The sequence below is a fragment of the Barbatula barbatula genome (genome assembly GCF_947034865.1).
Source record: "Barbatula barbatula genome assembly, chromosome: 6".
NCBI classification, from domain to species: domain Eukaryota; kingdom Metazoa; phylum Chordata; class Actinopteri; order Cypriniformes; family Nemacheilidae; genus Barbatula; species Barbatula barbatula.
In genome coordinates this window covers 16111450-16127662 of record NC_136765.1, presented here as the reverse complement: position 1 = coordinate 16127662, position 16213 = coordinate 16111450, and the positions used below count along the sequence as shown (strand labels likewise).

The 16213-nt window shown below is 41.6% G+C and overlaps 3 protein-coding genes across 14 annotated transcripts in view; 2 read left to right on the top strand and 1 right to left on the bottom strand.

Moving 5' to 3' along the window:
- The window catches only part of hectd1 (HECT domain containing 1), a 24469-nt gene extending 11977 nt beyond the window's left edge, over positions 1–12492 (top strand). For 2 of the 10 annotated variants that reach the window (XM_079457996.1, XM_079457997.1), the window contains exons 16-42: positions 1073–1207; positions 1313–1459; positions 1540–1634; positions 1709–1814; positions 1933–2067; positions 2163–2302; positions 2477–2800; positions 2888–3054; positions 3210–3386; positions 4742–5443; positions 5602–5823; positions 6039–6172; positions 6500–6656; positions 6739–6961; positions 7046–7100; positions 7395–7577; positions 7965–8178; positions 8271–8353; positions 8853–8980; positions 9104–9305; positions 9390–9527; positions 9640–10247; positions 10386–10464; positions 10615–10708; positions 10822–10972; positions 11237–11381; positions 11477–12492. In XM_079457996.1, coding sequence (XP_079314122.1) covers positions 1073–1207; positions 1313–1459; positions 1540–1634; positions 1709–1814; positions 1933–2067; positions 2163–2302; positions 2477–2800; positions 2888–3054; positions 3210–3386; positions 4742–5443; positions 5602–5823; positions 6039–6172; positions 6500–6656; positions 6739–6961; positions 7046–7100; positions 7395–7577; positions 7965–8178; positions 8271–8353; positions 8853–8980; positions 9104–9305; positions 9390–9527; positions 9640–10247; positions 10386–10464; positions 10615–10708; positions 10822–10972; positions 11237–11381; positions 11477–11614 — 5082 coding nt within the window. In that variant the 3' untranslated portion in view covers positions 11615–12492. Of the gene's footprint in view, positions 1–1072; positions 1208–1312; positions 1460–1539; positions 1635–1708; positions 1815–1932; positions 2068–2162; positions 2303–2476; positions 2801–2887; positions 3055–3209; positions 3387–4600; positions 5444–5601; positions 5824–6038; positions 6218–6499; positions 6657–6738; positions 6962–7045; positions 7101–7394; positions 7578–7964; positions 8179–8270; positions 8354–8852; positions 8981–9103; positions 9306–9389; positions 9528–9639; positions 10248–10385; positions 10465–10614; positions 10709–10821; positions 10973–11236; positions 11382–11476 lie in introns of all 10 variants that reach the window. The other 8 variants (XM_079457990.1, XM_079457992.1, XM_079457994.1 and 5 more) reach the window with 7 other exon arrangements.
- ap4s1 (adaptor related protein complex 4 subunit sigma 1) lies at positions 12390–15682 on the bottom strand. 2 transcript variants are annotated; one of them, XM_079458006.1, is made up of 5 exons: positions 15524–15682; positions 13876–14037; positions 13575–13661; positions 13380–13452; positions 12390–13129 (listed from the first exon to the last, which is right to left on the bottom strand). In XM_079458006.1, exons 2-5 carry the CDS (start codon positions 14011–14013, stop codon positions 13119–13121), a joined length of 309 nt encoding a protein of 102 aa, XP_079314132.1. In that variant the 5' UTR covers positions 14014–14037; positions 15524–15682; the 3' UTR covers positions 12390–13118. The 2 variants fall into 2 exon arrangements, with proteins under 2 accessions (XP_079314132.1, XP_079314131.1); XM_079458005.1 differs by having other exon boundaries at positions 12859–13288; positions 13384–13452; positions 15524–15664.
- Positions 14543–16213, top strand: part of strn3 (striatin, calmodulin binding protein 3) — a 24348-nt gene continuing 22677 nt past the window's right edge. For both annotated transcript variants that reach the window (XM_079458001.1, XM_079458002.1), the window contains exon 1: positions 14543–15107. In XM_079458001.1, coding sequence (XP_079314127.1) covers positions 14844–15107 — 264 coding nt within the window. In that variant the 5' untranslated portion in view covers positions 14543–14843. The remainder of the gene's footprint in view (positions 15108–16213) is intronic.

Here is a 16213-nt window from a genome sequence, read left to right as displayed (position 1 = left end):
TAACCGAAATAGTCAAATGTTTTAAATGTTTTTTTTAGGCTGTTTAAATTGAGCAGCGCTTTTACACAACGGAGTATGCGCTCTCAGGAACATTTATGCAGCCTAATTGATATTTTGCCGCTATATCTTTATCTAGCGGCAAACATGCTTCATTTGAACCCTTTCCGCGCGTGCTGTAGACACGCAGAGCAGGTGGACACACAAGAGCAAACACAATGCAGCAATATTAAAGTATTTGTATCTGTCATTCTGTTTACTGTTTGCTACATGTCTTCAGACAGATTTGTGATATGTTATGAACCAATACGTTTTTATTTACATTTAGCAGCATTATGGATCAGCATGTAAACATTTGAGACCATGTGAAAACCTAGGCCAAAGCATTCATTTCACTAAGATTTCAATCTTTGAAATGGCATTATTCAGTCAATATTGAAAATATTCAGTGAAAACAATATACTGTAGGATGATTTTATATAGAAAACCGTTAAAAGACTTTTGCTGGGTTTTCACAAGCAGGGTCACATTTGATAATGAACACCGTTCTAATTGGGAAATTATTTAAAGATAAAAGTAGTTCTGGTATGAATGTCATGGAAAGGCTAATTAAGTAAGTAAATTTGTTTTCCGTTTATGATGAGAGCATTTTAATTGTTACATTACATTTGCTTTTTGTATGTTTTCAGTAGTTTTTTTATCAACAAATATTATATAAATAAAACATTTATTTATTTTCCACAAACATACTGTCGAGACCTCCGAAAATATAATGACCGGACCTCTTGGAACTTTAATTGAATACCCATGGTATAGAATTTCACATGATTATGAATCTGTGGAATGTCATAAATATTGTGTACAATTTCTTAAATATAAATAGTTTTCGTGTATGTGAAATTTACTGTCACAATTTAAATCACAATTTTATTTACTTTGAAAATTCAAGATATCAAAAAGATTTATTAGTCTTTCATACTCAATCTTATGGCCTAGTAATCCTTTATTGGATTAAGCCATGCCATTCAACTAAATTTATTAAACCTGCTAATCTCACCTCTGTGTGTTTGTGTAGGTCAAAACCATGGCCAGAGATCTATATGATGATCACTTCAAGGCTGTGGAGAGCATGCCCAGAGGCGTCGTGGTCACACTGAGAAACATTGCCACACAGCTGGAGTCTGCTTGGGAACTGCATACTAACAGACAGGTGCAGTGATGCTAAGAAATTGAACCCCCCTGTGCTAGTAAAGTCCCATTTGCTTTATTATGTGTGCAATAGCAGTAAAGTACAATTTGCTTATTGTTTCCACAGTGCATTGAGGGCGAAAACACATGGCGAGACCTGATGAAAACTGCTCTTGAAAATTTAATAGTTGTTCTCAAGGATGAGAACACAATTTCTCCCTATGAAATGTGCAGCAGTGGCCTCGTGCAAGCGCTGTTTACTGTCCTCAGCAATGTAAGTCACACAACCAGTCATGAACCTTTTGTCTGCTTTTATTCCTATAAATTGTTTAAAATAATAATTTGTCTTTGCAGAGTGTGGAACTGGACCTTAAACATGACTGTAAGCCTTTGATGGAAAGAATAAATGTGTTCAAGACTGCGTTTACAGAAAATGAAGATGATGAAAGGTGAAGACATTTGACAATTTTATAATATGATTGTTTTGCTTCATTTAGCTTAAATAAATGTCTCTGTTCTTTAGCCGACCCGCAGTTGCCTTAATTCGCAAACTGATAGCAGTGTTAGAATCGATAGAGCGGCTACCTCTCCACTTATACGACACACCAGGCTCAACGTACAATTTACAGGTGATTGTCTCTTTACACCCTCCTTGTTTGGACATGTAATTTTGGTTTTGCATGTCAATAAATTGTTTCTGTTTTTATAACAAGTGTTGTTATTGCATTACATTGTTTTTTGTGTTAGATTCTGACTAGAAGGTTACGTTTCCGTCTGGAGCGCGCTCCTGGCGAAACAGCCCTGATCGATCGCACCGGCCGAATGCTTAAAATGGAGCCGCTTGCTACGGTTGAATCACTGGAGCAGTATCTTCTCAAAATGGTGACAGTTCTCTTCACTCTTATTTCTCTTCATTCAGGTGAACTCTTGTTTGCCTTTAGAAGAGTTCATAAAGTTTTTCTTGTCTCTTTCCCCAGGTTGCCAAGCAGTGGTATGACTTTGACAGGTCCTCATTCATCTTTGTCAGGAAGCTCAGGGAGGGCCAGAGCTTCACCTTCAGACACCAGCATGACTTTGATGAGAATGGGATCGTGTACTGGATCGGTACCAACGCCAAGTGAGCGACATTGTCCTATTTCGAAATTTGGGCTGTTCGAAGGGCATCGATTATTTAAATGCAATTGAGAAATTGAGTTTTTGTTGCTCTTCCAATAAGTTGTTTTTAAATGGGTCATGTTCCACTGTGCGAAATATATGTGCGTAACTCTAACCCTCTTGTGTTTGGCTGCAGAACTGCGTATGAATGGGTAAACCCCGCTGCTTATGGATTAGTCGTGGTGACCTCCTCCGAGGGCAGGAACCTGCCTTATGGCCGACTCGAAGACATCCTGAGCAGAGACAGCTCTGCTCTCAACTGCCACACGAATGACGATAAAAACGCCTGGTTTGCGATTGACCTTGGTCTATGGGTCATTCCATCGGCTTACACTCTCCGTCACGCCCGTGGGTATGGCCGCTCCGCCCTCCGAAACTGGGTTTTTCAAGTGTCCAAAGACGGTCAAAACTGGATGACGCTCTACACACACGTGGATGACAGCTCTCTCAATGAACCAGGGTATATGGGGTGTGGGTTTTGCTCTTTTTTTTGTTTTTGTGCTACTTCATTGTGCTTTCACTAACATGACTCATCTCCCTTTGTTAGGTCCACAGCCACGTGGCCGCTGGATCCATCCAAAGATGAAAAGCAGGGCTGGAGGCACATTCGCATTAAACAGATGGGGAAGAATGCCAGCGGTCAAACGCACTACCTCTCGCTGTCTGGTCTAGAGATCTACGGCACTGTTACTGGTGTGTGTGAGGACCAGCTTGGTAAGTGAAGACTGTCTTTATTACTTTTGTAAACTACTTAAAATGATTTTGATCATGATTTAAAATCTTTGAGGTTGCTACTATTGTATTGTGTTTCAATTTTAATATTTATGCTGGGTGAGGATGTGTCACTCTTGATTGTTCTGCATATCCAGGTAAAGCAGTGAAGGAGGCCGAGGCTAACCTGAGACGCCAGCGGAGACTGTTTCGCAATCAGGTGATGAAGTACATTGTTCCAGGGGCGCGGGTGGTGCGCGGCATCGACTGGAAGTGGCGGGATCAGGATGGGAATCCCGCAGGAGAGGGCACTGTGACTGGAGAGGCTCACAATGGTGAGTCACCTTTTTAAGACTGTTGGAGCACCTTTAGCTGACTGTAGATTGTATAAAATTGCCCGACCTGTAACGCTCATGCAGTAGCAGTTATCTGTACAACAGTTTTTACAGCATCGAACCACTACGTGCAGAGCGTTTTAGTGACCAGTCTACAATGGAGTTCAGTGGTACTACAATATTTAAGGGAAACAAATTGTGAACATCAAGTGCATTTGCATGTTTAAAGTAAATTCTGAGCAGCAAACCAATCAGAAAAGCGAGGGGGGAGGCGGAGTTAGATATACGTTCACACTGTAAAACAGAAGTGAAGTTGATATCACTTTTAACTTTTTTCCCAGCATGGTTTCAGAAAAGGACTGCTTTCAAACCAGCCACTTCCTACTCAAGTGTTTTCATAAATGCTTTGTGTGTATTTAAAGACAACACGCTGTTATGCAGACACGGCTGATCTGAAACCAGTTTCTCTTCCTGTGTTTACTTCCTTGTGTGGTGCTTTTCTCTTGCTTCTATTCTGCATGAAGAAATGTCATACGAAATCGATCTGTTTCCCACTCTGATGTTTAGTGAGATGACTACTTCCTTGCTTTCTGCAACTGTCATTCCATACTTCTTGTTTTTGTTAGTTTGCTATTTTGAAGTGCAACCTTTATCCCTCCCCCCCAACTTAACAGGTAACATTTCAAATGTCATACTTGTATTATCTCAAGCATCCACTCTGTTGCTATCAAATTCTTTGGGCAGCCATGTTTCAGTGTGTAAAACACCCTTTTTAACCTGTCTCCATCAGTCGAAGCCAAGTGCATGTTGATGTCACAATTTGCAAGCTCCGAATGAACTCCATTGCAATTTTTTACACTGAAAGAAATGATTGTTCTGTTCTTTTTCTTAAGTGGCTTGGCATTTGCAAGATTCTATTGCTTTTTGTCATTTTTCTGTGCTTCATGTTTCTTCACTGCTTCACCTGGACCAGGGGATGCCTCTTAAACGTCTAATGATCATGTAAATATGAATTGTTGAGGGCGTGGTGCTTATTTCATCCTGCCACGGGCGAAAGCGTAAATTAATGTGACCTAGCAAAAGGGTCCGGTGTTGTTCTTGTGTTTCTGGTCCAGCGTCAGGCAAAGCTGTTGTCTTTGACTTGCTGCTGTCTCTCTCTGCTCTCTTGCTGGGTCTCACCCGTTCATATTCCCCCCTCCCCCCCCCCCTTTCAGGCTGGATTGATGTCACCTGGGATGCCGGTGGCTCAAACTCGTATCGTATGGGTGCGGAAGGGAAGTTTGACCTCAAGCTTGCACCAGGGTACGACCCTGAATCAGCGCCGTCACCCAAACCTGTCTCATCCACTGTTACAGGCACACCGCAGTCTTGGAGCAGCCTGGTGAAAAATAACTGTCCAGATAAGGGCGGCTCATCCTCCACAGCGGGGGCCAGTTCCTCCAGTCGCAAGGGTAGTAGCAGTTCGGTGTGTAGCGTGGCCAGCAGCAGCGATATTAGCCTCAGCTCCACCCGAGTGGAGCGCAGGGTCGAAAGCCTGTTGGAGCATGGGGTGGGCATCGTCGCGGGACCCCCTGGCGCAGAAGGACAAGAACCAATTGTAGTGCTTTCCTCGGCAGAGGCTGGCTCCACCTCCAGCACCAGCACGTTAACAGCAGATACAGGAAGTGAAAGTGGCGATCGCATAACACCAGCACCTGATGGCACTTTGAGACAGTCGGCTGAGTCTACAGCCATCTCTATGGGAATTGTGAGCGTCAGTTCGCCCGACGTCAGTTCGGTTTCAGAATCGTCCAGTAAGGATGCTGCATCCCAGAGGCCGTTGTGTTCTGCCAATAGTGCCCGGCTGTCCGTCAGCTCTCTTTTGGCAGCTGGAGCGCCTATGAGCTCCAGCGCCAGTGTCCCTAACTTGTCCTCCCGTGAAGCAAGTCTGATGGAGTCGTTTGTACGCAGAGCGCCCAATATGTCTCGCACCAACGCCACCAACAATATGAACCTGAGTCGAAGCAGCAGTGACAACAACACTAACACGCTGGGACGTAATGTCATGAGCACTGCCAGTGAGTGTCAAGGTTAAATTATATTATGTTCTGGTGTATTTATAAAACGTGACACTAGATATTAACATTTTACAACCATGTTTTGCAGCATGTTTAGTCTGTAGAGCAAGCTGCTTATTTTTCATCAACTAATTACAGATTTTGGGTTGTGTTTGCAGCTTCTCCTCTCATGGGTGCGCAGAGCTTTCCTAACCTTACAACCACTGGTACCACTTCAACTGTTACAATGTCAACCTCCATAGTAACCAGCAGCAATAATGTAGCCACGTTAACTACAGGTTTGTCTGTCGGCCAGTTGCTCAGCAACACGCTGACGACCAGCTTGACCTCTACATCTAGCGAGAGCGACACAGGTCAGGAGGCTGAGTTTTCCCTCTATGGTATGCCATGTTATGTTTTTTAACTTTTACAGAAACTCTCCTCTCCTACCTTATCCTCTCTAACATCTTTATAGTACATGACCTTTGTCTGTATCAAACATATGCAGATTAATCAAATAATTTTTTTGCACTGCTACTTAACTTCAGTTTTGTGTTGTTCGAAATTGTTTGAATATGAAAGGTCTTATGGGTTACTCCTGACTTTTTTTCCACAGACTTCCTGGATAGTTGTCGGGCCAACACGCTGCTTGCAGAGTTGGATGATGAGGAAGACCTGCCAGAGCCGGATGACGACGACGATGAGAATGAGGATGACAATCAGGAAGAACAGGAGTATGAGGAAGTTCTGGTACGGTCCAGGGTCAACCTTGGTTACCACGTTCATATTCATAGGGTAAAATCTGTTGAAGTTTCAATAATAGTACAGTGCAACTTCTTTATTTAATTTTTTTGTTATTGGTTCTGTTCTGTATGGTTAACTGAAATTCGATGGTGGTTGTATTTGTTTTTAGTTTTAGTTTGGTGAACAGTGGTGTATTTATTGGTTAGGATTGTACTCTGTGTTTTTTTGAGTTATTTTGAACGGCATGGTGTCCACGTGTAGCATGATCAGGTGAATTTATTTGCATTTTGCATGCAATTTTGCTACTTTTTTTCAATGTTGACAACTTGACAGGAGGAAGAGGAGTACGAAACCAAAGGGGGTCGACGCAGAACCTGGGACGACGACTTTGTGTTGAAGCGACAGTTTTCTGCTCTAGTACCTGCATTTGACCCCAGACCAGGCCGGACTAACGTCCAGCAAACTACTGACTTGGAGATCCCTCCACCAGGTGCTTGTCAAAATTCAAAAAATTCATCCTCCTTCCTGTTGTTTGTATCTGATCTCATGTATTTAATGTTCTGACCCCTTAGGTACACCTAGATCAGAGGTACAGGAGGAGGTGGAGTGCACACCTTCCCCCCGTCTGGCTCTCATCCTGAAAGTAGCAGGGCTGGGAACTACTCGAGAAGTTGAGCTACCTCTCACAAACTACAAGTCCACCATCTTCTATTATGTCCAAAAACTTCTCCAGCTCTCGTGCAATGGTGCTATTAAACCCGACAAGCTTAGACGCATCTGGGAGCCTACATACACGTGAGTCTGTCAGGTTTTATAAACGTCCCCTGATTTAAAATGTTGTCTCTTTCTGTTACTCAAAGGGTTTTTCTTGCTTTGTAGAATAATGTACAGAGAATTGAAGGACTCCGACAAAGAAAGAGAGAGCGGAAAGATGGTAATGACATATTTTACTCTGCCTTCTCTCTCCCTCCCTCTCATTCGCTCTCTTCAGCTCATTAAAATCTTGCCTGTGATTTTTCTGTGGCTGGCCCCAATGTGTAAATGCTCCTCAGTAAACTCTGTCTGTCAATCGTCACTAACCTTAAAGCTAGGAGACTGAAATTACTGACACTGGTATCTTTTGTTCATTTGCACGGGCCTCTCAGCGGGTTAAATTTACTGTAATGCATGTGTATTGCGTGAGACTTTACAATCAGGAAAGACCAACATTTGGTTCTTCCTGTTGTAGGGTTGCTGGTCTGTAGAGCATGTGGAACAGTACCTTGGCACAGATGAATTACCAAAGAATGACTTGATAACCTACATGCAGAAGAATGCAGACTCCACTTTCCTGCGCCACTGGAAATTAACCGGCTCTAATAAAAGTATTAGGAAAAACAGAAATTGTTCGCAGCTTATAGCTGCATACAAGGTATAGAACAGCATTGGATGTGCATATATCTATCTATATATATATACCATCTTTATTTTTCCTTCTGTTTATCAAGTTTTTTTTCTTCTTGCTTGACTGTCACTTGTGTAGACACCTGTAAGACTATTGCTGCCCTATTGTAAATTATTTGCCCAGTGGGCTATAATGTCGTACTGTAAAAGTATTTAGCTGTCATTGTGGACTTTGTTCTCTTTTTGGTTTGATTTGAGTTAATTTCTCGTCTTTGGCCATACAAAATGTTATTTAGTAAGAATGCGGTAGTTGTACGAGCCTTTCATGATAGTGCAGTAACTGTTAATGGAATAAAGGAGTGGAATGGAAGATGCTGTAGTTTGTGTGTGTGACCGCACGCCTGTGATTTTACAGGACTTCTGCGAGCGTGGCTGCAGATCTTCAGGCCTGAGCTCAGGGACGCTGTCAGCCACGCAGAGCTGCGACATCCTGAGCGCTGCGCGGGAGCAGGCTCAAGCAAAGGCGGGCTCAGGCCAGAGCGCCTGCAGCGTGGAGGATGTGCTGCAGCTCCTACGCATACTCTTCACCATTGGAGGAGAACCTTCGTCTGGACGCACACTACAAGAAGGTGGGAAGCATATTCTGACATCTTAAACCAGTTATTTTTTCGCATTAGTACAGCATTTATACTGAAGTGTGTGTTCCATGTTTTTTGTGTAGAAGTCGAAGAACTACAGTTCAATGCATCACCTGAAGAATTCACCAGCAAAAAAATTACAACCAAAATCCTGCAGCAGATCGAGGTGTGTGTTTTCGTGTAATTGGGCAATTTAATGCAAATGTCAACCTTAGGATAAAAAAAAATTTTATAGCGTAGTTTTCCATTGTCACATCCATAATGGTGCATATACCTCATAAATGGGGACATGAAAATTATACTAAAATAGCTACTTTGTGAACTTTAAAGAGCTATCTCTTCTCCATCAATTAGGTATTATTTCTTCTGGTTTGTACATTTAAATTAAAAAAAATCCCACAAAGTATGTTGTCTCTCAAAAAGTCTTATCACATCCCTGTTATTTAGAAAACTAGTGCATAGACTTAACCCCTGTTGACATCAAAATATTAGTCAAATGTAAACATGGTTCAATGTACTAGTAACAAATTCTTGCTCTGAGAATTTATTTCAAGTTTTGACTAATAATTCATAATTACAAATTTCCTTACCAGGTCAGGTACTAATACATTACTGAAATTCCAGGTGTGCATTTAAATAAGGCAGTGGCTTTTTTTGTCTTTCAGGAGCCACTGGCCCTGGCTAGTGGGGCTCTCCCGGACTGGTGTGAGCAGTTGACAAGCAAGTGTCCTTTCCTCATCCCCTTTGAAACACGACAGCTTTACTTTACCTGCACTGCATTTGGAGCCTCCAGGTCTGTGCACATAGCATTTAATTAAATCACTGCTTTGTTGGAGTTCATTCTCCAGTTATCTGTAGAGCACGAATGATTAATGAGTGGTTAGCATTGATGGGTCTGTTTTCTTTTCCTCTGCAGGGCTATAGTCTGGCTCCAGAACCGAAGAGAAGCCACTATGGAGCGTTCCCGGCCATCCACCACGGTGCGTCGTGACGATCCTGGGGAGTTTCGTGTGGGTAGGCTTAAACACGAACGTGTCAAGGTGCCTCGTGGAGGGAGCATGATGGAGTGGGCCGAGAGCGTAATGCAGATCCACGCTGACAGAAAGTCTGTGCTAGAGGTAAAGACTACTGGTCTGTATTACACACTGATCTGTATACTTAAACTGTTCTGAAGACTAATGGCTGATGATTTTCTCGCACAGGTTGAGTTCCAAGGGGAGGAGGGCACTGGTCTTGGTCCCACCCTGGAGTTTTACGCGCTGGTGGCTGCAGAGTTCCAGAGGACCTCACTTGGCATTTGGCTTTGTGACGATGACTTCCCAGATGACGAGTCACGTCAGGTGAGAGCTTTACCTGTTTAGCTATTTAGCTGCAGTGGTGAGACATTTTCTGCCAACTGTGTGGATAAATAGTTTTTCACCTTTTAAAATTTTGCTTTTGTTGTTTTATCAGGTGGATCTGGGGGGTGGCTTAAAACCACCCGGTTTCTATGTTCAACGTTCCTGCGGCCTTTTCCCTGCTCCCTTTCCCAAAGACAGCGATGAACTTGAGCGCATCACTAAGCTTTTCCTGTTTCTTGGCGTCTTTCTGGCCAAATGCATCCAGGATAACCGGCTTGTGGACTTGCCCGTCTCCCAACCCTTCTTCAAGTTGCTCTGTATGGGCGACATCAAAAGCAACATGAGTAAGCTCCTCTACCAAACCCGTGTAGAGTCGGATTGCCACTTCTCCGAAATTCAGTCGGAGGCCTCCACCGAGGAGGGACAGGACACGTATTCTGTGGGTAGCTTTGATGAGGACTCAAAGTCTGAGTTTATTCTTGACCCGCCTAAACCTAAGCCACCAGCTTGGTATCACGGCATCCTGACCTGGGAGGACTTTGAACTGGTTAACCCCCATAGAGCACAGTTTCTAAAAGAGCTGAAGACATTGTCTGTAAAGAGAAGGCAGATCGTGAGTAATAAAAGCCTGTCTGAAGATGAAAAGAACACACGGCTACAAGATCTCGTGTTGAAGAACCCTATGGGTTCTGGCCCACCACTTAGTGTAGAAGATCTAGGGTGAGATTACAAACATTGCTTTGAATATTAATGTAGAAAATTGGAGCAATATTTCATGCACATTACTTATAGTAATGTGTTCCATTCATGTTTGTTGCTGATCTCGTTGTTATCATTAATCTGTTTTTGTTTTATTAGATTAAATTTCCAGTTCTGCCCATCGTCCAAAGTACATGGCTTCTCAACAGTGGACCTGAAGCCCAATGGAGAGGATGAGGTAGGTTGATATTAACTAATACTGCATGTGTACTCTGTTTAGTATATTGTAATCTCTTTGAAAATAAATAAAACGTTATACAAAGATCGTATAGAGCCCAGTGTGGAGCAGTGGGTGTGAATGTTAATACATTTGCATTTCTGTCCTCAGATGGTCACTATGGACAATGCGGAGGAGTATGTAGAGCTCATGTTTGATTTCTGCATGCACACTGGAATCCAGAAACAAATGGAGGCCTTCAGAGGTAAGATGACTTTAGCAGACCTCCTGTGTGAATTGCACTGTAATTGAACCCAATTTATTATTCAGTACTGTTTGTACCATATTGTTCTAATATGATTATTTTTGTGTGTACAGAGGGCTTTAACAGAGTGTTCCCTATGGAGAAGCTTAGTTCATTTAGTCATAAAGAAGTGCAGATGATCCTTTGTGGCAACCAGTCTCCATCCTGGACTGCTGAGGATATTGTTAACTACACAGAACCCAAACTGGGCTACACACGTGACAGGTAGATAGATATACACGCTGGTTATATTTCTTCTAAATCATTTCTATGCAAGTTGGTTACTTTTGGACAGGTAAAGGTTTCTTTTGGTTCAAGTACAACAAACAGAAGTGTATTTTAATATTAAGATCAGTGCTTAAAGGTCCAGGGAATGAAATTGCAAATTGCATTTCTGTCAATAGATCCTCCAAAATATTAAACACTGGACCTTTAACATTACAATAATGGAAAAATGTTTAAATACTTTTCTCACTGGTTTGATTGCAGTCCTGGTTTCCTGCGCTTTGTGCAAGTGCTGTGTGGAATGTCATCGGATGAGAGGAAAGCCTTCCTTCAATTCACTACAGGCTGCTCAACTTTGCCCCCTGGTGGACTAGCCAACCTGCACCCACGTCTCACAATAGTCCGAAAGGTATTTTTTCCCTTCAATTTCTTTTTAATCTGCAAAATCCAGCTGTTCTGTTTAAAAAAATTTTTTTACTATTAAAACTTCTATTTGTCCTCTAGGTTGATGCAACAGATGCCAGCTATCCTTCTGTTAACACATGTGTGCACTACTTAAAGTTGCCAGAGTATTCCTCCGAAGAGATCATGAGAGATCGCCTCCTCGCTGCCACGATGGAAAAGGGCTTCCACCTCAACTGAGCATGCTCTCCCCACATTTTTGACCAACTCCCATACCGGTGACGCCTGTTGTGTTTTGTTGCAGAAAATAAAAGCTGTGCTCTGATGAAATGCCATCCCCCTTATCGCCCAAGCACCCCACATGTACCCAAAATAACAGGAATAATTGCTCCATCGCAGCTCCACTAGCTGAAACAAACTAGGGCCTTGACCTCTCCTTTTTCACTTGACTGCTCTACAAGGCCTTTCCTAGGTCACTGCACTGCTTTAAGGGCTTGAGCCGCTGGCAGCCAGGGTAGTCTCACCTCATTCAACTGTGTTTACTATCATTCTCCAGGTTCAGTGTAAATTTAGGCATAAATCACCTTTTTCTGATCCAGACAGCACCATCTCCAGCATCAGACCACGGTCTCTCTGCACGAGGGGGACATAAGCACACCTGCTTCTATAGAGCTAACTTCTAGAGTGTTTGGGCATTTCCTTAACAGGTTTTAAGTTTTACTAGTGCCTGCGTTGTTGAAATATTAGGAATTTTTTCTTCCATTTGTTTTACTTGATCTGTCTGCATTCAATCATGCACATGCTTTTGTTTCTGGGTATTTTTTCCGTTTTGCTTCCGTTACTGTGTGAGTATGTTCTCAACCGTTTCTTGCCCTGCTTAAGGATTGAAGTCCCCGAGTGCATTTGTGTAATTTTACAATAAAGCAAGAGATACAGAAAAACTGGTTGTTTGTGCAAGGCACATTTAAAAAAAACTAAGCAAAAAGTAAGCTGTGCTTTCCCTTGTATTTTCTTTGTATATTATAAACATTTATTTAACTCAAGTTGCAGGTTGAAGTAAACAAATATTTTCAAATGTGTATGCTCCAAAAATAATCATTAAAATGTTTGCAAAGTATAAACCGTGTCATGTCTTATTTTTTTGTCTGGTTTTGTGCATTTTTGTTTAGCAAGCACTCAAAAGTGGAAGATTTCAGTTCTCAAAATGTTCAAATTGTTATTGCATATGTGTTGTCAGTTATCTGTAGATCAATGTATTTTCTTGACATAAGATAACCCAAAATAAATAGTTTACCCTCGTCTCATTGCAAACCTGTATGATTTGAACATAAAATATATTTTGAAGAATGTTTGTAACCAAAACGACACTGACCCCCATTGACTATTGTATGGATGCAAAACCACCAAGACCTTTCTCAAAATATCACCTTTTGTGTTTTTGAATCGTATACAATTTTTAAACAACATGAGGGTGAATAATTTTAAGTGGAAGATTTATGCAATGCATTTATTAAAGAACATCAAAGATAAAATGGAATAATGCAAATACTTGATTTAGTTAGTTTAGTGTGAATTCTTCTTGCTAAACAATGTACAAATGTACAAAATGATACAAATGTAATTGTATCAGTTTTCAGCCATCTTGTCCAGGGCGAGAAGCGGTGCCAGTATTCGGTTCTTATTTGTCTCCACAATGTGTCCATTCAGGATCATTTCATCAAGTATGATGTGCACTTTATCTAAATTAAACATTATCTGAGTTTGCGTTAAGGAATTAAAAACGAATGATTGTATAAACTAATGCCACAATTCCTATGAGAGATCAAACAAACTTTGTTGTAAATAAAACTGATAACAACGTCAGCAGTCAGTTTAATGTGTCATTTCTCTTGTAAAGGATACGTCAAGTTCACTCTGTCAAGAGAAGAGTTAAGATAATATCAGTACATTTAATATAAAAATACCTGATATCTTTTCTCATGAAAGTTGCTGTAACTGCCAATACTCACCACACGACTGAAGTACTTGTCTAACACTTCAACAAAGTTGTGCATGAGCTCATAAATGGAGAGTTCATTCTGTGTAATAGGAACAAAAGAGTTTTCATCTAATTGTAGCATTTGAACCAAATACTTTTAATAATCACAAAACAATTCTGTCGCCTATTTATCAGTCGTCACATGTCACATGAATAACTAACCTCATTTTCCGTGATCCCAACAACAATAAAAAGAGCTGCATACTGACGATATACAAGCTTGTAGTCTTTATACTCCACAAATGAACACTGAGGAAACAAAAACAACAGAAATACGAAATGTAGAGTAATTTTACTGTTTGATGTTGCTATATTTAAAAACTAAATTCCCAGTGCGATCAACAGTACATGTATAACCATTAAAGTATCAGTCTTGTTTAGACTGTATCACACCCCATATACCAGACTAGTGCAATAGAGTTGTGTGGTTAACCATTAAACTGAAAGCCAATAGGAAACTGACCTCTTCCTTCCTCCGGCAGAGACATCCCCTGACCACATCAGCTTCGAGAGCTACTCTCTTCCCAATGTCTACTGGTTCATAATACTTAGACAGGCGTGTCTGGCCCTGTCTATTGACCATCAGAAGGAACTTGATCATAGTGAACCAGAAGAATGTTCTCCACTGAAAAGAAAAATACTCAAGTCATTAGACAACTGAATTCATGAATTTCCTTTGAGGTTTCAACAAAAAAAAAATTAAATATAAAATACAAAACACTACATTAAAAACATGCAAAACAACATAAATGAATAAATAAAATTGCTATGGGTTTGGTGTTTTACCAACATACCATTTTAGTTTGCAGGACTTTTAAATGTCATTATTCAGTATATTATTATAAATTATTAATTCTGTATATGCCATATGAATACTTATTCGTAATGCCTAATTATATTATCATGTTCAGAAACTAGAAAGAATACTATACAAATACGTAGAATACTATAAACTAAATATGCAAATAAAATGTACATTAAATGCATGTTTGTATATATGAAATAAATTCAAGGCAAAAAAATTATTATGGCCTTTTTATGACTACATACATTTCTGTCTAAATTCATTTATACTAAAGTCATTTTAAGAAATAATCTCCGATTTATTCGCCACACATGCACGCATGTGTCTTCCCGTCGGTCCTGTATTCGGATGAGGCAGGGTTGGGTGAACGTGTCCCATCATGCAGTGCGCGCCAGTCCTCCCTCACTCACCCCCGCAGTAAGGAGACTCACATCCAGGGATCGAACTAATGGCGGCCGGTAAATCCGTGCGCTGACACGAAACCCAAAACACCGTACCACCCCGCTCAGGTGCCAGCCTACTTCGTGGGGGGCAGGGCGACATCGTATCGCTACGCGAACGGTGAATAAGGGAGGGTTAAGGGGAAACAATCGGTGACTTCTAGCAGGACTTTCCTATTTTTAAATATGGATGAACAGCCCGGCGGAGGAGGAGGAATGGCCGCCCAGCGACAGCAGCAGCAGCAGCAGCCCGCGCCGCAGCAGGGCAACAACGGCATGAATCCCCTGATGGGCAGCTCAGGAGGGGCCCCGATGGTCCATCAACAGCAAGACGAGATGCCCAGGCCCCAGCAGTACACTATCCCGGGGATTTTACACTATATCCAGCACGAATGGGCCCGTTTCGAGATGGAGAGAGCGCATTGGGAAGTGGAAAGGGCCGAACTTCAGGTACAGACCCGTAGATATGCAGAAACACGTTAATTTGAAGTCCATGACATGTCAGAAACCACATGTCGGTGCAATAAAAGCAAACAAATGTGTTGTAGTTATCTAAATAGTGTCCATGGTTTACTAATAAATACCTAAGATCCTGTGAGCTTCCTGTCCGCCCCATTCCGCACTGCTAGCGACGCGACTAAGTTAACGCTTGCTCAACGCTTTCCTTTCTATGTCGCCACCGTCCACACTAAACTAACTTGGAAATGACCATTACAATTAAATAAACTGTTTACGTTGTACGCGACGGGGCCCTTGTAAAGTACATCGGTTTAGCATGTCTGGATGGGCTAAGCTAAGCTAACATGACATCGGTTGACCAACGATATTCACCGACAGCGGGCACGATGGATTCGGTATGATCTTACCCAAGAACACAGAACCGGATTTGATAGTTGTTGACGTGTTGTTGTTTAGTGTTTATCGTGCCACGAGAAAGCATCTGTCAATGAAAGCCAGCAGACTTAGTCAACTATTCTCTTGTTCTGCCATTTTGCTTTGGTCAATATGGCGTCCGTATGGGTCTCGATTCAGCCTATTAGCACACTCGCTTTAACACCCCACTGTAATGTACTGTATTTGTTTATTATTTACATTTTGTCACATCAAGTACACAACACACAGAAGTGACGATTGTCTAAAAGCACAAGTTATACGTGTAACGTTTATAGATGGTCGACCTTCTTCGTTACAAGCGAAGCTTTTAGCTAGTTTCACAGCTAACGTTAATGCAGTTGATTTAGTTTTGCGCGTATTTTACTTTATAACATTGTTTTGTAGAAAAACGTGAATGTTTATTTATTTGACACAGGCTTGGTTATTTTACAACGTAGTGCGGTCGTCTCGATGCTTTACAGTTAGCATCTCGGTTTAGCTACTAGGACAGTGTTGTGGAATGGGAGACTACAATACGACTTTCATAGGTGAATAAAACTCACAATCTCAGGGATTGAGAGATACAAACATGAAGCTGTGAAAAGCCCTCTAGACACAATGCATGTTGAAAAGTGGTAGTTTTCCTGTATTTTTCATGAATGCATTTACGTTTTGTCAAGCAG